Genomic DNA, 23,477 nt, shown 5'->3' with positions numbered 1-23,477 from the left:
GGGAGACTCAAACTGGCACATATGGGGGAAAAAGAGTGCCTAACTGGGGAAACCAGCCACCCCCATGGAATAACTCATCCACCTGCCGGCGGGACCACCTTCTATATGGAGTCAACCAATTGCAATCCGGGAAATCAGACAATTTAAAGAAAGGAAGGAAGGAAACCAGCTGCCACTCTGACATGCAATCTAGAAACCATACAGGAGGGTAAGCACCCTGTAAATGATCTGAAGCTGCCAACTTTGGGTAGAAAGTAGCAGCTGTCTAGGAGTGATCCAGCCACTCAAGTGGCACCCACCGGCAGCCAATATTTGCCTGGCCAAAATAGACCCTTCTAGGGAGAAAGTAAATGACAACACTACAACGAGTTATGCACCATCTATGGTAAAGAAGCTGCCACTCAGAGAAAGCAATACATGGGTAACATGCATTGCCTCAGTCTCTCCGCAATGCTGGCCATACGTCTCATCTTACTTGGCATAAGCCTTCTCCAGCAGGGCACACCAGAACTCGTTGGGATCGGTGGAGCTGCAGAAGAGCAGTCTGCCATTCCTAGTGGGGAGCCGGTCATCAATGACCACATCCTGCCAGTTGCCAAACCTCCAGAAGCGGAAGTGGAAGATGCCAGCGTACTTCTCTGGCCGCTTGGGATCCCAGTCCTGCTCCTTGTAGTTGGGAATCACCTGAGGGGGAGTGAAAGCAGTAATGGCATCAGCTGGCATGCGAATGGAGGGTGGCAGAGCAGGTCTGATACATCATACACACTAGGTCCTTTGGAGAGAGAGAGCAAGGAGACTGAGGACCAGGGATTTACTAGAGCAGCCAGTGAGCATTCAAGAAAGATAACTGAGGGAGGAGTCCGCGAGAGGTGGAGCCAAGAGCAAGTGAAAGGCACGAGCAGTGGACGTATGGAAAGCACACAAAGGGCCACAGTTAAGAAAAATACATTTGAGAAGAGCACAGGAACTGGCAGTCTGGAATTAGCATAGGGAACAGGCGTCAGAGAGGGATATGAGTAGAGCCTGCCAGTAAAGGCCACAGTCAGAGACGTCAGGTAGGAACAGCGATGCGAGTTCACTGGTGCTCACCTTCTTCCATACAGATGGCTCAGTGGCGAGACAGGACGCTGCTGCCACCAGCCAGCAGTTTCCCAGGCTACCCTGGTGCAGGTCGCGGGAGCTGATGCCATCCACAAACAGCTGTGGGTTGGAGCAGATCTCCTACAAAGAGAACAGTCAGTGAGAGTGGCATATAGTTATGGCTTTTGTCACCTACCAATTGGTACACATCATCTCCTTTGCTGTAGGGTGGTGATCTTCACCGCACCTGCCTGTGAGCGGCGCCCGGCACCACACCCTTTGCATGATAGTGCAGATCCCCTCACCCTCTGCAGAGAGGCACCCATCACCTTCACCTGCACAGCAACTCACCCTCTGTAGGCCTGCACCTCTTCTACTCTTCCCTCGCCTCTATGAAGGCATCACAGCCCTCATCTTCAAGCTAGCGTCATGTGGCCCGGATGAGTGCAGCCCGGATGAGTGCAGGAGTGGTGTTTTCGGATGCTCCAAACTCACATCTAACTCCTACTGCTGAGGTCCTCTACATACTGATGTCCATATCCCATCTGCCTCGAGGACCAATGAGGTGGGACATCGGTGTAAGAACCTACAGTAGAGGTTCTTCAAGAGGGGCAGCGTCCCTGTGAACATTTGCTATCTAAACTAAATGCCTAGGATGTTCTGAGCAGAGGTACTCTGGTTTTGCAAGCACTGCACACGTCAAGTCACTCCCAAGATTAATAATAGAAAGCAAGCTCAAGGCTGAACTTTAGAAGGCCAAGGCTGGAACCTAAGAACAGAACAATGGTATATTTATTTACAAAAGGTACCAGATGTATGCACATGAAACAAAATCATGCAGTACAATCTGTGTCTACACAATAGAGTGGAAAGTAGGAGAAAGGGTGTTACTTTAGTTTTTGTTTGTTGAAAGGGAGGCTCTCCTTTGGACCTGCTTGGTAAAGGTCCAGTGACTGATTAACAATTTGCCAGGAAAAAAGCCAGCACACGCATACTCTAGGGAGTTGCAGAAAAACTCGTTGCTGCCCCTGGAAGTCAGTCGTGGCTCACATGACTCACGGGTGGGGGGCGTGTTTTACAAAAACACAAAAAAAACTCACCTTACCGGGTCTCGCGCCACCTCCGCTCCTGGCTGGGTCCCACGTTTTCCTACTACTTTCCTGCTTTTCTGCCTCCGGCTGGAACAGGAAGCAGGCAGCCTCCCTCCCCTAAGCCAATCACAACGCTGCAATGTCAGCGTTTTGGTTGGTGGGGACAGCGCCCAGCCGAGCACCTATGGGGAGGCCATTTCTCTATGTAGGCTGCATAGAGAAAATGTAGAGTGCGCACGACTGGTTTGGTCAGCCCCATAGGGCCGGCCAAACAGCCCGGGCCCACAGCATTGGGCAAGCCACTCCTTCTTGACCCGCCCACCCCCAACCAGCATACCCTTCTGCTTTCTTGCAGCGCGAGAAGCAGAAAAATAAAATAAAATGGTATGCGAGAAAGTAGTGGGCTGAAGCTCATCCGCCCTGATGGAGGAGCCGCCCTTGGCTGGAAAAGACAGTTACAATATTTACCTCCTATTTAGTGCACTGGGTAAGCCAATTTGTATACTATGATGTGTAAGGCAGTCCTGTGTCACAAAATAACCTTTACGCCTCCCTACCAGGGAACAGCTATCAAATGGTTGGATTACTTTCAATAGACAACTCGCTTTGTCATTTTCTGATGTTCTCCACTGAAACCCATCCCTTCAACCCGTGGGTAATGCCCATGCGTAGGGGCTTGATCCTGAAGTCCTTGTGCTCAACACGCAGACAGCACATCCCATCAGCTAGAGGAAAGTACTATACCAACACCATCAATGCAGTCAACAACAGAAGCAGACCACTGCTCAAGACAAGCACTGCATAAATCCCCTGCCAGACCCACCTGTTCCTCACTCCACAGAAAAGTGCAGTGCCATCAAACTCTTCTTCAGTGAAAAAATAGACAAGAGCCATCGACAACACCAAGCCTGCTTCATTTCCTACACCCACTCCTTCCTGGAGAATCCTACGGTGGGCAGCCATCAAAGCCCTGTCTCTCCCAGATCTCACGGATGCACTCAACCCCTCTAATCCACTCACCTACCACTCATCAGCAAGTTCACTGAAATACCAGTCTGTGCTTAGCTTCACTAATGCATCAATGCTAGCCATCTCCAGCACGACTACCAGTCTGGCTTCAGGACAGGCTGGAGCATCCAAACCGCTACCTTACACATCATGGACGATGCCCTCTTGACCACAGATGAAGAGGACCAATGCCTCCTGATATTGCTGGACCGCTGTCTTCGACACAGTTGACGATCCCATCCTCATGCGCACCCTGTGAGTCTCAACCGGAAGTCACTGTCCATGTCCTTCACTGGTTCTCCTCATCCTTTCCAACCAACACCAATTTGTTCACCTGGATACCTCCAGGTCCCAACTGATCCCTTTCAGCCGTGGCCTCTCTCAGTGCTCCATACGCCTCCTTCACATGGAGCCACTTGGTGCTCGACCCACAAAAAACAGCATCAAGATTCACCAATGAGCCGATGATACAAAACTCTACTTGAAAGTCTTCTGAGCTTCAGACATATAATGCCTCAAACACAGCTTCAACGTCATCCGGATTTGGATGTCCAGCGCTTACCTGAAGCTTAAGGCAGAATTCCTGTTTGGCAAGAACATCAAACAAGATGCAGTTCAAACCTGGCTCAATGACATGAACCTTGACGGCTTTGAACCCCCACCTTTTACTGAATGCCGAGTTGCTTGGATTCAACCTCACTTCCAAGGAACACACTGTCAAAAAATAAAGAATGCCTGGTACCAGCTCTCTCTTCAGAAGAACCGGTTATTCCAGAAAGCAAATTTAGAACTGCTGTTCAAGCCCTCTTACTCTCTCTTCTGGATGGTGTTTACGCCCTACTCCATGGCTTCCCAGACTCCACCTTTGCACCCCTTGGGACATCCACACCGCAGCGCATTTGTTCATGGCCTTAGAAATAATATCACATAACCGCATTGGCTTCCCTTGCAAGCTTCTTCCTTCTGAGAGGAGACCACAGAAACCATTATTTATACTTCCATTCATTAGTTATATTTTTGAAATGTTTTAATCTGGAACTGTGAAATTAAGCCTGGGAGACTTTGAAAAGTACTTCTGTGGTGGCTTGGGTGCCAGACAAAACTTTGGAAACTTTTGAAAAGTTTTGTTCCAGAGCACCAGAGCCAAGGACCACTAGACTGAAAAGTACCAGACTGGCAGATTGAATTTCAGATTTGTCTCCTGAAAGGCTCTAGCACAGTGATATTCAAAGTATGGCCCGGGGCCACATGTGGTCCGCTTGACCTTTACATACGACTCCCTGGGCAGCAGCACTGGGCTGCTGTTTACTCGACACAGCACTAATATGAAGAAAATGTTTAAATATACAGCAAAAACTTCTTGAAAGGTTAATTGCAGTTAGGGAAAGGCAGTAACAAGGCCCTTTACTTTAGGAACACCTTCATTTTTAAATATAGCAAATGCATAAAAATACGCTAGTCTTTTCAAAATTCAAAAAGTGTATTTAATTGACCTGTAGAACTATTTCACCTTAGTAAATCAAATTATAGCAGAGCATTCAGAAGTATTTTTCTTAAAGTGATGTTTTTCAAACATGCTGCTCCTCCTCACCCTGACAACAATGCTACTAGTGATTACATCCAGGCACGGGAGATGGTTTTGAACTGCACGCATCCTTAAGTCATGGATTTCGAGTTTCTCTTATATGATAATTAAGAAAATGGAGGGAAATTAAAATAAAACAATTGCGCCCTGGGTCACACAATTTGGTCAAGTGGAGAAGCTGGGATTCATCCCAGGTTTTCTGGTTCCACATTGCGCAATTTCGTTCAGCCACTAAATATACATGCTTTGCTTCCCCTACACCAACTTTACAACCCCGCTGGCATCAGTGCGGACCTCGGTCACACCAACGACCAAACTTTGCGGCGCCCAGGCAAATGTTTCTTAGTAACCATGCTCTAGCACATACTGGACTTACAAACTTTTTGAAGCAAAAACCTCAAAAGCTCCAGAGCCTTAGCAGGACCAACCTGCGGCAGGTATCTGACCAGCAGTTCCACGGCAGTGGCTACAATTTCACATTTGTCACACAGGAAGACAACTTATTCTTCAAAAAGAATTCCCTTATTGGTAGGACTTTTGAAACTTTGTTGAACTTTGTGACTTCCAGACTTTTACTGGGACCAATCCACTTTTTGTATTTGACCAGGGCTCCATCGCGGCCAGCTTCAAACTGTGCTTAAATCCTGATCTACCCCTTCAATAGACTATCATTGACGCTTTGGGCTTTTTGGTGCTATTGATATTTAAACCGGGTCTGGTGGCTCAGTGGACTAATGCCTCCACTGCAGGAGCCTGTGTTTTACCTCATGGTCACAGGTTCAAATCCTGGCAGGTCCACTCAACCTGTCATCCATCTGAGGTGGATAAAATGAGTACCATTGAGTGGGGTAACAAGAAAAATCTGTTATTCAGTGCCAAGATACCTACGGGTGAACGTGCGCTTTACAACTACTTATGTTATTTCAACCTTTACAAATGTGGTTCTCTGGCACGCCTTACTGGGTTTTTGATGTTTTGGTCTTATTTTACTCATGAACTTTTTCTCTTTATTTTAAAATTTATTGTAGAATTTTATTGTGTCTTGTGTGATTTTTTTTCTACTGTGTATGCAATGCTTAAATACTTTATACATTGCCTTTGATTTAAGCCTGACTTCTTCGTGTCACGTTACCTGGGATTGGGCACAGGTTAATTTTATTTACTGTATGTGATATCTAGCAGGCGTCAGCCTTATCCTTTGAGGTGAACCCCACAAATAACATTTCCCTTTCCTGCACCCTGGCAATGCTCAATGCTCTGTCGAGTGGTTTTTTGGATGTAATTTTGATGATGAAACATTTCACAGCACCTATATATATGTGTTTTAAAATACTGCACCCAAAGATGTAATATGCAAGTATGTAGAAAAAAAACCTAAGTAGGCCATTTTTAACATTTGACAAATTATAGAATAAATAGCCAGTGCGCTTTCATGCATTTAGGCATCTGATCAGACACTTTGGCACAAATTATTTATTAATAATGAGCATGGAATCTATCTGTAAATAGGGTTGTGGTCTCTTCCAACCCATTTTAATGGCTGGCTAAAAACGCCCTTTGCGTCCTTCCAAAATGTTCTGAATTAAAGATGTAGTGAAATAAAGCGACAGAGAGGAAAGATAACCTGGAGAAACAGGTGAGGAGTTGGTGTCATGGTCAAGGAAGGGGAATTCTCATCCACAATTGTTAGACTTTAAAAACTAGGCCATGTAAAGGGTAAAGGCCCATTTTAAAAGAGGAGGCTTCAAATCTGCAACAACAGAAGCACAGTGAATCCCCCTCATTTGCTGCAGCCTGCCTCAAAGCAAAGGCTGCAACATGTAAAGCTTTCTGTCAAGCAACATGGCACACGCGTGTGCATCTGTATTGTGTGTACCCATGGTCTTCATTAGAACTCTGGTGAAGCTGCATCAAAGCCCAGGAAGGAAGGGGGGGGGGGGGGGGGGGGGGACACCTTTTGGACATGGAGAAAAAGCCATAACATCGACTATTCAGTATTGTATGACTAATAAATAATTTAAAGTGGGAGGAAAGTCATCATCTTTGTACATGTCCCTTCGTTAGGAGTCCTGGTGATGTCTTTAGAGCATTTCAACGGGAAGTTGATTTTGCAGGAGTAGGAAAACACGGCCAGTGTTTTCATCGAGAGTGCAGCAGCTGGCCTTCATGCAACCTTAAACTTAAATAGGATCATCAAAAAAGCTACAAAAAGACTGTAATTTACACCCAAAAGTCAAAGATCTGACTTTCAAGAGCAGCATTCCCCAAAGCAGAGGTCCCTGCCAGATCTGAAGTGAACTCCAGTGTCGACCCCAGTTCAATACTTTCATAGTGTGGTGTTGGGCCTCAGGCCCACATTGTGTGAACATAGAGACACAGGCTAGTATGGTGCAGTAACTGGCCCAGGGCACGTGCGCCCGGCCCCTTTTATTAACAGGGTCAGCTGACTGGTGACGCCTGTGGTGGGTGGGTGTAAAGTGTCTTACATCAGCAGTGGAACACTAGAATGTATCCAGCCGGATACTACACATAGGAGTGCCCCACGAGCCAAAAATGCGTAATAGGTGTAGGTTATATTTTAATGCAAAGTAAAAGCAATTTTATTACATTTTAAATCAGTTGCGAAATAAAAGCATGCGCACTAAAAACTTGAGTAGTGACGGTATTTGCGAAGTAAAAACTTCGTACTAAAAGCAAGCTAAGTATTGGTTTGCGTAGTAATGACTCGTATCACCGCTGATGTAGTGCGGAGAACCGGAAGTGCCATGCCACTCAATAAAGATGGTCGTACTTTCAAACTCAGCAGCGCTCAGCTGTTTTTCACCTGAACACCCTAGTCCTAGGTTGGCCCCACTGGGATTCAGAGACGTTTTTCAGATAGTGCACAGGTCTCTTCTGCATCCACTTTAACCAACAGAGCTACCGTCCTAGGATTCCACCACATACCATGGAGGGTGCATTCATATAAAATCAGATCGTTGCAGCGGGCACTCAACCCACTCAGCAGTCTTTAAAAACAGGAAAAAAAACATTTCTCATACTTCCGAAAATACCAGGCTAAGGGCAAACTGAGAGATTCCATTAACAGGTCCGCGCCCCTGGAATTGCTAAGGGCTGGCCTGTCACACGTAAGATACATCTGGCCGGGGACTGAAGGAGCCACAAACTGTCTGCTAATCAATGCAACCAGAGGAAAACCAGGCATGTCCTCAAAGGCCTGTGAGGACATCCAAGGCGCGCCTCACAGCTCACGAACTCGGTCACAGTCCTCCAGGTCCCTAAAACGACCAGCTAGCAGGGAAGGACTGTCCAGCATAGGTCCAGGGCGGCCAGACCCAATGTAGATTCTTAGGACATACACATAAACATTTACGAGCTCTGCATCTAAATTGGGCTATTTCACATAAGTGCCATACTGAACGTCTGGCAGGGAGCTGACCCTCGTGCACGGGGGGGGGGGGGGGGGGGTTGCCCTGAAGCGCTGATAGTAACATGTAAGTGGCATGTAAGGCATGAGGAGGGCACAAACAGATCTGTGACAAGTGATGAATCATAGCACGAGGGTCTGAAATGCTACTGGGCAGTCCAAACCTTTGAAGAGTACCCCATATATCACAGGGGGTTAGGCTTTAGAACTTTAATAACAAGGATCACCCTTGATAACATTCACCTGTCAAACTCGGGGGGGGGGCGACCTTTATAGTAACCATCACGTGTGATGTTATTGGTCAGTGCAATGGTACTCATTTTATCGAGTTCGGACAGCTGAAAGGCTGAGTCTGCTCTTCGCTCCTCCCTCAATGCATTAGGTACATCACTCATTTCACCTGAAACGCGTTCTGCCACTGATGGGGTTAGAAGGGACAGATTTGAGCTCGGGGCAGCCACAGTTGTCAAAGAGGCTTTAGACGAAAGAACTGTGCAGCGGGTGACAGAACTCTGAAGAAAGACTGGGGCAGCAGGGCTATCTCTCCGGTAACTCGCTGCACCGCTGTCACTAAATCCAGTAGAACCACACACACTTCATACATCTCGGATGTTACCTAAACAAGAGGTGTAGCCTGAAACGGACCAGTGTAATACCGGCCTCATGGGCAAGTACAGAAAAAAAGTTAGTTGCGTTTAATCGACACAGCCCCGGGACTTTATACAGGAGATGTGGCCCGTCGGCTGCGCTTCCGACTTTGGTGCAGGAAACCAGGGTTCGAGCCTCGAGGTCGCGTCCACATCTTGTGATTCTGGGCAAATCACCTAATCTCCCCGTGCCTGAATATGTAATGTAAATACGGTGCTCATGTACAGCACTCCAATACCTTCTGTTCGAGTTCGTGCTATATAAAAGATGCAAACAAAAAACATTCTATATAAAGGGGGTTCATTTCGAACGTGGGTAGAAGGTAAATAAATACATGCGAGGCGCTAAATAAAATTGATCGAGAAGTAGGTTCAGAACGCCAGGTACTACCCTAATTGAATAAAATAAAAACCATAAAAATAAACCAATCCATTACCATGAATCAGAGAACTGCATTTCTCTCGGGGCCGGTGTTGCTTGACTGTATAGTATACATTTACGGCGTCACCGTAACACCTCCTATGCCCACAGGAGGGAGCCAGATTAAAAGAAATAGCCGAATAAAGGACTTGCTGATAGAGGAAAAGGCAATATTTACTAGTGAGAGCCGAGGGCGCTCCTCTCGTCCCTCTATTTCCATCAGTCTCACCTTTGGCCTCTTCCAGACCACGCCTTCGGGCGGGGCCTTGGTGTAGAAGAGGGTCTCGTTCGCAGCTGGGAAGAACGAGTCCTCGAAGAGAGCGCGGCGTTGCAGGCAGGCCTTCTTCAGCTTGGCATAGTTCTGGCCTTTATAGGGCACCACCGAGTTGGGCATCTCTTCTTGCAGTCCTCAGGAGGGGAAGTAAAGCAGTGAGACGCACCTGCGTGAGAGAGAGAAAAAAAGGACAGGCCACTGATGAATTAGAAACCAGACAGCAGCTTATCATACCCGAGAAAGGTTTTCATCCTTGGTGATCGTCACGCACAGCGTGGAAACATTACCCTCATCAGTGGTTTAAATGGTAAAAAATAAGTGCAGGTACTAATTAAAATAGAGGTGTGGCAAATGGGCGGGGCTAGGGGCGGGGCGAAGAGAAAGATATGATCATACCGAATGACTTATGTATCGCAGAAGCACATGTCAAAACACACGAGAAATGCGTTAATGGCAATAAAACAGATTAACCCATTACACGACATGCTCCTCGGAAGCAGAGCGGCATCCGCCCTGCACTGGAGGAGAAACCTAACCTGCGCCTGCCGTCCTCTGGATCAGGGTACCGGTACTCTTCCCTGGCTACAGAGAAGTGCCGGTACTGAAGGCAAAAAAAAAAAAAATCGGAAGTGCCGGTACTCAGTACCGGTGAGTACCGGCCCATTTAAAGCACTGAGTCCCTCATAGAATCAAAGCAAAGACAACACACTTCCAATCACACACCCTATAAAGTGCAGTATGCTACTGTTGCGACTTAACTGTTGCCGTTCCTTTTCCATAACTACAGCTTCCCTACTGCTCAGCCAGGATGAGTGCTGGAGTGCTTGGTGATGAATGGAATGCTGAATGCTTGATGATGTCATAGAATGCATGGGTGCCAGGTGATGTGCTGAGTGTCAGTAGGAGTGTGCATGCTGAGGAGCAGAGAGGCTGCTCCTGGTGGAGCTCTCTTATCATCTACCTTCTTATGTGGAACTTACCTTGTAACTTAGCTTAAATAAATCATCCATAGAATATACACCTCGGCTAATGGAATTTCTATTACAACAGCTACCCATATAGGGTAGCACTTCAATACCCCAGATACCGGTAATAAGCTCTACATAAATGTTGTAATACCATACAACTAGCCTTAGACTCAGACTCGCGAAAAAAATGTCCCTGTTCGGACACGGTCATCTTTCGGATCCTGGTACTACACACTAACCTTCCAAAAACGACTATGACCCTCATTGGTTGGTGCTGTAGAACAAAAATACGAACAGCTCAACTTTAATTATTTTAGGCAGAGGAGGGGGAATGACAATAGTACAAATATGGAAAAAGACAATTGTGACAGCACCGAAGGATAACGACCAATCAAGCCCTCCAATCCACTGAAAGATCACCAGACGTGTCCAGTCTTCCTTACAGACATGCAGCCAGGCCCGTACGGTCTGGTCATTCCCTCCAGGTGCGGACCTCCAGGACTATCCAACCATTCATCCCTTGCAGATACGTGTGCCATGCCCATTCAGTCCGCCATTCCTTGCAAAAAAGTACTGCTGGACCTATCCTGTCTTCCACTCTCTCATAGATTTGTAAAGCCAAACCCTTCAAGTCTGGCCATTCCCAGCAGATATGCACCACCAAGGCCCATCAGCCTGCCCTCACCTTGTAGACAGTGGATCCGGGCCCAGCTCTTGACATGCAGGGCCTCATGTACAAAGTGTTTTAACATTTGGTAAATCTGAGGGTTTGCAGCTGCTAAAACACTTTTTTTTAAATGAACTAAACCCATTTAAAGATTTGGAAATGGTTTTCAGAAATGTTAAATGGGTTTAGGAAACATGAAGAAGTACCTATTTGGAAGGGGTGTTGTTAGAAATGAGGGGCCTCTGGTTGACGCAGGTGCGAACCCACAACAAGCAGGGACCCTTTACTTCTTGTCAGGGCGAAGGATGACTCCCAAGAATAACCCCTGCTCACCCTCTAGGTGCGTGGCGCGAGCAGTCTAGGCTAAGTCTCAGGCGTACACGGTTAAGCAAATGCAATTACACATACAGTAAACCCCTTGCATGCACCACAAATGGACACCAATCCGGTAGTATATAAAAATAAGCTTTTATGTAGTTTCAGCAGAGTTAAATACAAGGCCCAGTAACGTTGAACTGATGGGGCCACAATTCTCAGGGATACGGTAAAGTTCTCTTCGTTGTGGAAAGTTCTTTAGGCGGGCACAAGGTAACTGTAGGCCTCAGCGCACTCCGTGCTGAAGCGGCGACCGGGAAGCACACGGCAGATGACAGGGAAATCAGAACGTTGCGGACCCTGGATCCGATGCGAGCTCGTGGTCGAGGTTGTGAGTACAGTACCTTGTTTCTTGACGCGAAGGTGGGTGCGGGATTTCAGCGGCTCTTCGATAGAAGAGCGAGGCGGCGTCCGGGGCTCCCACACTTCACGAGGGGTGTCTGGTCTTCAGGCTCACGGCAAGAGCGGGGTGTTGCAGGTGGCGGGTGAACAAAGCGGGGCAGCCGGGCACGCAGATACGTCCGGGCCGTCCGAGGCTTGGAGATGCTCACAAACGCCGATTCCGGCGGGAGGGTGAAGGTGCACAGCGAGCCTCCAGCGAGCGAGGTGACAGGGGCAGCCCAGCACAGCGTAGGGGGAGCGGCTCCGATCGAGCGAGGCTCTTCCCAAGGCAGGGGTGGCTAAGCAGTCCTGGTCACGGCTCAGGGAGGGACTGCGGCACGAGGGTCACAGCTCCGGCGAGGGAAAGGACACCACAGTCCAGCAGCAGGCGAGTGAAGATCAGGTAGAGCCCAATGGTCCTGGGGCTCAGTTCAGGGGGCAAGCTCAGTTCCAAGCCCTTGGAGATCGTTTTGGAAAAGCACAAGTCTTGAAAGTAAAAATAAAGCAAAGTCTTCAGCAACAGTTTCTCTTCTCCCCTTTGGCAGCAAGGTCACCACTGCAGGCCAATCCCCCAGGACAGGGACAGTCTTCCTCCTACAGCTTTCCCGGTGCCTCCTCCTCAGGCAGAGATTCTTCTTGGTCAAAAGCGGATCTAGTTTCTTAGGAGCCGGGCTCCTCCATTTATACCACCAATCTTTTGTTCTCCCAGGCCAGGGGGGCCCTTGCCTAGTTCAGTCCGGTTTCTGAGCACTTTGTTTACGTGATGCAGGCTTCTTCTTTCAGAGCGCAGGGCAGAGTCATCAGACGCTCCACAGGGGGCGGAGCCGGCATTGAGGTAGCAGAGCACTGTCCTATTCAGAGCCTAGGAGCACTCCTCCCACCCATCTACCTGTCGATCGTCCTATTCACCACCAGGCTACCTAGCCCTGCCCATCTGGGTTCCCCCAGCCCTGTCACTCATACCAGCCAGACAACAGATACACATCACGCAGAGGCGGCTGAAATGTTTAGGCAAGCAAAGGCCAGCTTTCTAAAAGCGACATTTGCAAACCCGGAATATTAAAATAAACCTTGCGAAAAGATGTACCTTATTATTCCGAGTTCAGGCATACTAAACTCGATCTTCTACCATTTCCCTGGGTCGGTTAGGATCATAGGGTGTAATAATCCAGGCCGCCCATACTGGCCTATGAGAACAGGGTAGCCTTACAGCAGTGAACAACAAAATGGCGGTCATTCACTACCAGGACATGCCATGCATCTAGGCTTGTCCTACCTCAGGCTCACAACGCACCCTGCCCGTGGGCCTACCAGAGGGGTAACTAACATGCAGCTAAGGGAAGGTTTCAGGGACCGGCAAGTGTGGGCACTTGTCAGTCAGCGTGTCAGTACCAGACTGCACGCAGGTTCTGCGATGGCAGACCTTAGACGTATTTTACCGGCTGCTTCTGTGGGTGGCACAACCCGTGCTGCAAGCCCACCAGCGGTGTTTGCCTTTACATGCCCTGGCGCTCCTGGCGCACTTTACTGGGGTCTGATAGTAAATCAAACAATCCAATCATGGAATCCAACCAACATATACAATTTACAAAGGGAGCACTCGCACCGCGACACTGGTTGGCAGTGGCACAGCGCGCTGAGCGGCCAACACCATAAAATCACATGAGGCACAGCGACAAAAAAGAGGGAGGGAGACTCACGCCACGGTGCCAGGTCTAACACGTGTCCCCTCCAGCTGAAAAGTGGGGAGAACTACCCTACCCCAGGGAGTTCCTCATCACTAAGGCGGAAAAATCTGGACAGACCGTCAGCATTGGCGTGGTCCGTACCAGGGCGATGTTCCACCGTGAAATCCATCCCCTGTAGGGAAATGGACCACCTCAACAGCTTTGGATTCTCACCCCTCATATGCATCAACCATCTGAGAGGCCTGTGGTCCGTCTGAACCCGGAAGTGAGACCCAAACAAGTAGGGTCTTAGCTTCTTCAGCGCCCAGACCACAGCAAATGCCTCACGCTCAATAGCACTCCACCTCTGTTCCCGTGGAAGTAACCTCCTGCTAAGAAAGGCTACGGGTTGATCTAGGCCCTCCTCATTAATCTGTGAAAGGACAGCCCCCACACCATGCTCTGAAGCGTCTGTCTGAACGATAAACTCTTTGGAGAAGTTGGGAGCCAAGAGCACGGGCGCCGTGCACATAGCAGTTTTCAAGGCCTCAAAAGCTCTCTGACAGGTGTCAGTCCAGATCACCTTCCTGGGCTGCTTCTTCGAAGTCAGCGCTGTCAAGGGGGCAACCATGTTGCCATACCCCTTGACAAACCTCCTGTAGTACCCGGTGAGACCTAGGAAGGCTCTCACCTCTGTCTGGGTTTTGGGCGCCTCCCAATTCAGGATGGTTTCTATCTTGGGCTGAAGGGGTGCCACCTGGCCACTCCCAACTTGGTGTCCCAAGTACACCACGGAACCCTGCCCGATCTGGCACTTACTCGCCTTGATCGTGAGGCCTGCCTTCCGCAGCGCGATCAACACTTCCCAGAGGTGACGCAAGTGTTCCTCCCACGTGGAGCTGAACACGGCGATGTCATCCAGGTAGGCTGCACTGAACGAATCCAGCCCAGCCAACACCTGGTTGACCAATCTCTGGAAGGTGGCAGGGGCATTCTTCATCCCAAATGGCATAACCCGGAACTGGTAGTGCCCATCTGGGGTGGAAAATGCTGACCTCTCTTTGGCCCCCTCGGTCAAGGCGATCTGCCAATACCCAGACGTTAGATCAAACGTGCCGAGGTAGTTGGCAGCCCCTAGCCGATCGATGAGCTCATCAGCTCTGGGGATGGGGTGTGCATCAGTCCTAGTGACTGAATTGAGTCCTCTGTAGTCCACACAGAACCGGAGTTCGGGTGTGGCTCCCGGCGCTGCAGCCTTTGGGACCAAGACCACGGGGCTGGCCCAAGGACTGCTAGAAGACTCAATGACCCTGAGTGCAAACATCTTGGAGACCTCCTCCTTGATGCATGTCCTCACCCTGTCAGTCACCCTGTAGGCCTTGTGCCGCACAGGTGGGCTATCCCCAGTGTCCACATCATGGACGCACCAATCAGTGACACCAGGGACCAGGGAAAACAGATCAGAAAATTGTCCCAGCAACTGGCGACAATCATTCTGTTGCTCAGGGGTCAGGGTGGAAGAGAGGATGACACCATCCACTGACCCATCTTGCTCCTTGGCTGACAGGAGGTCAGGAAGAGGTTCTGTCTCCTCTTCCATCCCCGCATCTGTTGCCAAGAGCATGCCCACTTGGGACCTCTCCAAGTGGGGCTTGAGGCGGTTGACATGTAGGACCCGTAAGGGGTTCCTGGGAGTCTTCAGGTCCACCACGTAGGTAACAGGACTCTTGCGCTCCACCACCTCAAAGGGATCGGTCCACTTATCCTGGAGCGCACATGGCTCCACGGGGGCCAAGACCCATACTTTCTGCCCAGGCTGAAGCTCTACCAGAGTGGCATTCTGGTCGTACCACCGCTTCATCTCCTCCTGGCTGGCTTCCAGATTTGCCTCAGCAAGTTGCCTGAAACGCCTAGTCTGATTCCTGAAGGCCAGCATGTAGCTATATACATTCTGGGGAGGTTTCCTGGGAGATTGCTCCCAGCCTTCCTTGACCAGACTTAGAGGTCCTCTGACGGGGTGACCATACAGAAGCTCAAAGGGACTGAACCCCAGAGACTTCTGTGGCACCTCACGGTAAGCGAAGAGAAGGCATGGTAAGAGGACGTCCCACTTGCGCCTCATGGGTCCTTCTAGGCCCATTATCATGCCTTTGAGGGTTCGGTTGAATCTCTCAACCAACCCGTTTCCTTGGGGGTGGTAAGGTGTGGTGAACTTGTAGGTTACACCACACTCTTGCCAAAGAGATTTCATGTACTTGGACATGAAATTGGTACCTCGGTCAGACACCACCTCTAGAGGGAATCCCACTCGGGAGAAAATTCCCATCAGTGCACGTCCCACCACGGGGGCCGTCACTGTCCTCAGAGGAATGGCTTCCGGGTACCGGGTGGCATGGTCCACCAGGACCAGGATGAACCTATTGCCCATCGCTGTCCAGGGGTCCAGTGGCCCTACAATGTCAATCCCCACTCGCTGGAATGGAGTACCGACCACAGGGAATGGCTGGAGTGGAGCCTTCTGCTTCCTCCCACTCTTTCCACTTGCCTGGCAAGTCTGGCATGTCCTGCAGTGAGTATCCGAACTCCTGCGCATTTGAGGCCAATAAAAGTGGGTGACAAGCCTTTCAAAGGTCTTGTCCTGCCCCAAATGCCCTGCCAATGGCACATCGTGAGCCAGCCCCAGTAGGAAGGCTCTGAAGTCCTGGGGTACCACCAGCGCACGGGCTGACCCAGGCTCAGCAACCTTAGGCTCTGTATATAGGAGGTCGTTCTCCCAGTAAATGAAATGTGATCCTGACTGATCACCTGCGGCCTGGTCTGCAGCCTGCTGCCGCATACCCACGAGAGAAGGGCACTCCTTCTGTGCCTTACAAAAGTCCTCCCTGGTGGGACCCCCTTCCTGCTGCCAATGGGTCAGCTCCGGCAGGTCTCCCAGTTCAGCTATTTGTTCCCCTGTAGGCTCCAGGGCATCCCCCTCAAGGTCTGCTTCCTCCTGGACCGTGGGAACTTCAGGGGCCGGCTTCCCGCGCCCCTTGCTCCTTCTCTCTGAGGCCGGTTCCTGGGCCTCCCTCTCAGGCTCCAGGACCTCTTGAGTACCTCTACTGGCTGCCATGGACCGTGTGGTGACACACGCCCAATCTGGCATACCCAACATCTCCAGGTGAGCACTCCGCTCCACCTTAGCCCAAGGTGAGCTCTCCAAATCGTTCCCTAACAAACAGTCTACAGGCATGGCGGGCCTCACAGCTACCTGAAGAGTACCAGAGACCCCCCCCCACTCGAAGGGAACCTGAGCCACCTTGCAGTGCCTCTCTGTGTTGTCAGCGGCAACAACGGGATAGAATGCATTGGGGACCACCTGCTCCTGAGACACCAGGTGACACCTGACAGCTGTCACACTGGCTCCTGTATCTCTAAGAGCTTCCACCCTATGGCCATTTATGGTCACCCACTGCCTGTACTTCTTAGTGTTCTCAGGCAGCTGGGTTGGAGAGACCACTTCACGGTCTCCTAGCGAGACCAGGGACATCTCTGCGGGACCCCACCCACCTTGGACATCCCTCTCCTCCCCCAAGGCTACACTAGTCACCTGCCGGGGGGGAGCACCAGTGGGTGCTGGCTTACCAAACAACGGACACTTTACATCAGAGGCAAAATGCCCCAAATTGTTACACCTGTAACATCTTACGGGCCCCTTCTGAACAGGAGGACCTGTCGGGGCCCCGGTCGGTTTCTGGGGTGGGGGAGGCTGAGAACCCTTCCCTTGGTTCCCTTGGGGATTATTTTGGGGCCCTTTTTGGAACTGCTTCTGTTTACCCCTGTCCCCCCCACTCTTCTGCTGGGGACCCTGCCCACCTTTGGCGGAATCTCCCACGGTACCCTTGTGGACCCTGGTACTGACCCAGCGGTCCGCCTCCTCAGCAAGCTTCCTCGGGTTAGTCAGCCTACTATCTATCAGGTGCTGGCGTAGCTCCGGAAAACAATTACTGGACAAGTGCTCCCATGCCATTAGATCAAGAAGCCCTTGATAATCATTCACCTTACTACCCTTTACCCAACCATCCAGCGCTCTGCAAAAGAAAGTCACATACTCCACATACGTACTATTGGGAATCTTAGTGCAACCCCTGAACCTCTGTCTATATAACTCAGGGGTCAACCCATACCTAGCCATCAATGCTTCCTTCATATGGGCATAAGAATTACGAACATCAGCAGGTAAATCTAACAGTGTGTCCCGCCCTTCACTCAGGAACCTTCCCCACAACCCCGCTCCCCAATCTTTCTCAGGGACCCGGTGGGAAGACATGGCTACCTCGTAGGCTCTGAACCACTGCCCGATGTCGTCATTCTTGAAGAACTCCTTCACTACATCCTTGGGAATATAAACTCTTGGTTCCGCCGGTACTGGCGGTGTGCTGCCACCAGAGGGATTAAGCTCCAAACTTTTTGCTGTCAGCTCCAGCTCCCTCAGCTTCATGTCATGCTCTAATTGTAGTTTCTTTTCTTCCATGGCTAATCTTTGTTTTTCCATATCCATCTGCCCATGAAGTTTTGCCATTTCCACCTCGTGTGCCCGGGTTGCTGCCCTGTCTGCCAATTCTTCTGGCGACAGGCCTCTGCCAAACTCATGGACACTTTCTGGTGGAACCACTTCCACCTGATTCTCTGGTGCCTTTGACTCATACCAGGCCCTCAGCGCCTTCACGAGTTGGGCCTTGTTTTTTAATCCAGTTTGGGCAATCCTGAACTTGGAGCACAAACCTTTCAATTCTTCATTGCTACGATTCAGAAGTGCGTCATCCTCCCAATCTACGTCTTCAAATCCAGAGATTATGGAAGCCGCCCTTCCGGCGGAAAGTGAACCAGGCATGGCTCTAACAACGGAGATTCTTGGCAAAACAAAAACAAATGCTAGCCTTGTGGCTGTGTTACTGGTCTGCTCTCACTACGTGGTGATCAGTGATTCACTATACGCAAACCACAAATGCAAATCAGTAAATCCTCACCGCTGCCACCAATGTTAGAAATGAGAGGCCTCTGGTTGACGCAGGTGCGAACCCACAACAAGCAGGGACCCTTTACTTCTTGTCAGGGCGAAGGATGACTCCCAAGAATAACCCCTGCTCACCCTCTAGGTGCGTGGCGCGAGCAGTCTAGGCTAAGTCTCAGGCGTACACGGTTAAGCAAATGCAATTACACATACAGTAAACCCCTTGCATGCACCACAAATGGACACCAATCCGGTAGTATATAAAAATAAGCTTTTATGTAGTTTCAGCAGAGTTAAATACAAGGCCCAGTAACGTTGAACTGATGGGGCCACAATTCTCAGGGATACGGTAAAGTTCTCTTCGTTGTGGAAAGTTCTTTAGGCGGGCACAAGGTAACTGTAGGCCTCAGCGCACTCCGTGCTGAAGCGGCGACCGGGAAGCACACGGCAGATGACAGGGAAATCAGAACGTTGCGGACCCTGGATCCGATGCGAGCTCGTGGTCGAGGTTGTGAGTACAGTACCTTGTTTCTTGACGCGAAGGTGGGTGCGGGATTTCAGCGGCTCTTCGACAGAAGAGCGAGGCGGCGTCCGGGGCTCCCTCACTTCACGAGGGGTGTCTGGTCTTCAGGCTCACGGCAAGAGCGGGGTGTTGCAGGTGGCGGGTGAACAAAGCGGGGCAGCCGGGCACGCAGATACGTCCGGGCCGTCCGAGGCTTGGAGATGCTCACAAACGCCGATTCCGGCGGGAGGGTGAAGGTGCACAGCGAGCCTCCAGCGAGCGAGGTGACAGGGGCAGCCCAGCACAGCGTAGGGGGAGCGGCTCCGATCGAGCGAGGCTCTTCCCAAGGCGGGGGCGGCTAAGCAGTCCTGGTCACGGCTCAGGGATGGACTGCGGCACGAGGGTCACAGCTCCGGCGAGGGAAAGGACACCACAGTCCAGCAGCAGGCGAGTGAAGATCAGGTAGAGCCCAATGGTCCTGGGGCGCAGTTCAGGGGGCAAGCTCAGTTCCAAGCCCTTGGAGATCGTTTTGGAAAAGCACAAGTCTTGAAAGTAAAAATAAAGCAAAGTCTTCAGCAACAGTTTCTCTTCTCCCCTTTGGCAGCAAGGTCACCACTGCAGGCCAATCCCCCAGGACAGGGACAGTCTTCCTCCTACAGCTTTCCCGGTGCCTCCTCCTCAGGCAGAGATTCTTCTTGGTCAAAAGCGGATCTAGTTTCTTAGGAGCCGGGCTCCTCCATTTATACCACCAATCTTTTGTTCTCCCAGGCCAGGGGGGCCCTTGCCTAGTTCAGTCCGGTTTCTGAGCACTTTGTTTACTTGATGCAGGCTTCTTCTTTCAGAGCGCAGGGCAGAGTCATCAGACGCTCCACAGGGGGCGGAGCCGGCATTGAGGTAGCAGAGCACTGTCCTATTCAGAGCCTAGGAGCACTCCTCCCACCCATCTACCCGTCGATCGTCCTATTCACCACCAGGCAACCTAGCCCTGCCCATCTGGGTTCCCCCAGCCCTGTCACTCATACCAGCCAGACAACAGATACACATCACGCAGAGGCGGCTGAAATGTTTAGGCAAGCAAAGGCCAGCTTTCTAAAAGCGACATTTGCAAACCCGGAATATTAAAATAAACCTTGCGAAAAGATGTACCTTATTATTCCGAGTTCAGGCATACTAAACTCGATCTTCTACCATGTTCCCTGGGTCGGTTAGGATCATAGGGTGTAATAATCCAGGCCGCCCATACTGGCCTATGAGAACAGGGTAGCCTTACAGCAGTGAACAACAAAATGGCGGTCATTCACTACCAGGACATGCCATGCATCTAGGCTTGTCCTACCTCAGGCTCACAACGCACCCTGCCCGTGGGCCTACCAGAGGGGTGACTAACATGCAGCTAAGGGAAGGTTTCAGGGACCGGCAAGTGTGGGCACTTGTCAGTCAGCGTGTCAGTACCAGACTGCACGCAGGTTCTGCGATGGCAGACCTTAGACGTATTTTACCGGCCGCTTCTGTGGGTGGCACAACCCGTGCTGCAAGCCCACCAGCGGTGTTTGCCTTTACATGCCCTGGCGCTCCTGGCGCACTTTACTGGGGTCTGATAGTCAATCAAACAATCCAATCATGGAATCCAACCAACATATACAATTTACAAAGGGAGCACTCGCACCGCGACACTGGTTGGCAGTGGCACAGCGCGCTGAGCGGCCAACACCATAAAATCACATGAGGCACAGCGACAAAAAAGAGGGAGGGAGACTCACGCCACGGTGCCAGGTCTAACAGGTGTTTTGAGGATGTTCCTTCCAAATACTGATTCCTTTTGGTATGCATTAATGTTTTGTGATGGAAATCCAGTTGCAAAACGTTAATATTATACCACCAACCAAAAGGAGTAACTCATTCGCTAATGGAAAGGGGTCCCCAAGGGAACAGATAGATAAATGCTTCTTTCACTCAAATGAATTAAAATTTAAAATGATATTGAATGGTAAAGTCAGATTTTAAGTTACTAGTCTGAAAATCCCACTTTGAGAAAGTTGGCATTTTTCTACTTAAACCAAAATGAGCCATTCTGCCAATGTCCATGGTCCTATGGCTGTAAAGGTCTCATGTGGTGTTTTGTGTATTCCTTTCAAACATGGGGGACAAAAGGGGCTCGAGTGTGGTGTAGATGTTGCTCTCCTGAAAAGGATGTCCTGGGGGTTATACTACGACCTTCCTGAGCTTTAAAGGGTAGCATCAGGGCTTGCCCAACCCGACTTCTAAGATCTGCCTACCCTGCCACTCCCAAATGTAGCACACACCTATGCCTGCCTGCCTGCCCTTTGGAACCCTAGACAGTTTGAGCCAAACCCAGGAAAGGTGGAATGTTAGACAAACGGGGCAGCCCACACCCACAGACTGGTACTGGGGATAAAAGTGGCACCTTCAGAACCGTTCATCAGAACTCCCTTGGACTTGTGGAAGATTCAGAAGAAGTACCTCCCTGCTGTCTGAAGAGGCAAGATTGGATCTGCTGGCCTTGAACCCCGGCTCCCCAAGAAGTGTCTCCAAAGGTCAACTGGCTGACCTCCTGCTTGAGATACAGGGATACAAAAAGCTTCCAAAGGCCTGCACAGCACCAACTACAGCTGCCCGAGCTGGCCTCTGCAGTAATGAGTCTGATCCACAAGAGGGGCCTCTCCAGGGGTGAACTGCCACTAGTACGCGGCTATTACACCTCATACCATTACTTCGCAAGCGTTACAACGCACGTGATGTAACAGCGTGTAGCCTTTACTATGCAAATTGTCACATCGCTTGCGTTGCAATACGTGGGTTTGTAATACGTTCGGTTTCTTTCTAGTGCATGGTTGATATAAACATAAAAAAAAAAAAGGTCTGCTACTTCAATGGAAGTAGCAGACCTTTTTTTATTTCTATGTTTAGATCAACCATGCACTAGAAAGTAACCGAACGTACTAGAAATGACGCCAAAATGATGGACCGCATCGCCGTACGATCAAGAACACGTTCGTGAAGGGTGGTCACTAATGAGGATACGCGGCCAGGGCGGTCGTAGGCATGCGCGATGCGTTTGCCTCTGCATACTCACCGTTTTCAAGACTCCGTGCACCTCTGACAACGCTTGAAGCCGGAGAAGAGAGGAACCACGAGAAGAGAGAGGTAAGAGGGGCTGTGTAGTTTTTAAGGGTTTAGTGTAGGGGGGAGGGTTGTGCTGGGGGTAGTCTTTTAGGTTTTAGGGGAGTGTAGTTGTTTTTTGTAGTGTAGAGTAGTGTTTTAGGGTAGTGTCGGGGGCGTGCAGGGTAGTGTTACAGTGTGGGGAACGGACTGGGGGTAGGGGCAGGGTCGTGCTGGGGGTAGTGTTTAGGGTAGTGTTGTGGTGTTTGTGTAGTGTAGGATAGTGTTTTAGAGTTTAGGGTGTGTTGGTGGGTCGTGCAGGATAGTGTTTCAGTGTAGGGACCGGACTGGGGGTAGGGGCAGGGTTGTGCTGGGGGTAGTGTTTTAGGGTTTAGGGTAGTGTTGTGGTGTTTGTGTAGGGTAGTGTTTTAGGGTAGTGTTGGTGGGTCGTGCAGGATAGTGTTTCAGTGTAGGGAACGGACTGGGGGTAGGGGCAGGGTTGTGCTGGGGGTAGTGTTTTAGGGTAGTGTTGTTAGTGCAGTGTAGGGGACACTCCCCCGCCCAAAACCCCAATTTTTCTGGCATCCCGTCCCAGGGGATAGGTTACTATTTCAATTAATTTATAATTAAAACGAGCCAAGAATGCGTAGTAGGTGTATGTGTTATATTTTAATGCAAAGTAAAAGCAATTTTATTACATTTAAAAGCAGTTGCGAAATAAAAGCATGCGCACTAAAAACTTGCGTAGTAATGGTATTTGCGAAGTAAAAACTTTGTACTAAAAGCAAGCTAAGTATTGGTTTGCGTAGTAATGACTCATATTCCTCTCCAGGTCCTGGACCTTGACCTTGACTGGCATCACAGTGTACTCCTCCTGTCTCAAATAAGTCCTGAGCTCCAGGTATAGATCTGTGAGTTTTTGGGCTCTTCGCAAACAAACTCCTCGTGTCGCCCGATGACAATCCATTGCACCAGTCAAGCGAACCTCCAGCGATGACCTGATCTTCGTATCTGCTTTGAGATCGAGCTGCAATGGCGGCAGTCTGTGTTGTTCACCAACGTAAACTTCCAGCGACAACTGACTCTTCATACAGAGCAGAGACCTTCTGTGATGCCCGACATGCTCCTCTTGCCACCAACAGTCTCCTTGCATCGACCACCAACACAAAGCTCCCCTGCAGCTACCCAGGTGGACGTGGACTCTGAAAAGGTAAAATCTTCAGCAGGACACACCTGGTTCCTGTAGCCAACCTGCCCTCCAGTGTGGTCAG

At 50.1% G+C, this 23,477-nt stretch overlaps 1 protein-coding gene across 2 annotated transcripts in view; it reads right to left on the bottom strand.

The window, feature by feature from the left end:
* The window catches only part of LOC146782638 (calpain-5-like), a 142,412-nt gene that overhangs the window by 81,388 nt on the left and 37,547 nt on the right, over positions 1-23,477 (bottom strand). For both annotated transcript variants that reach the window (XM_085640024.1, XM_085640025.1), the window contains exons 2-4: positions 9,489-9,699; positions 1,090-1,221; positions 476-684 (exon numbers count right to left, since the gene is read on the bottom strand). In XM_085640024.1, coding sequence (XP_085496150.1) covers positions 476-684; positions 1,090-1,221; positions 9,489-9,653 — 506 coding nt within the window. In that variant the 5' untranslated portion in view covers positions 9,654-9,699. The remainder of the gene's footprint in view (positions 1-475; positions 685-1,089; positions 1,222-9,488; positions 9,700-23,477) is intronic.

Source organism: Triturus cristatus, chromosome 12 (assembly GCF_964204655.1).
Source record: "Triturus cristatus chromosome 12, aTriCri1.1, whole genome shotgun sequence".
Lineage (NCBI taxonomy): Eukaryota > Metazoa > Chordata > Amphibia > Caudata > Salamandridae > Triturus > Triturus cristatus.
This window is presented reverse-complemented; position numbering and strand designations above follow the sequence as displayed.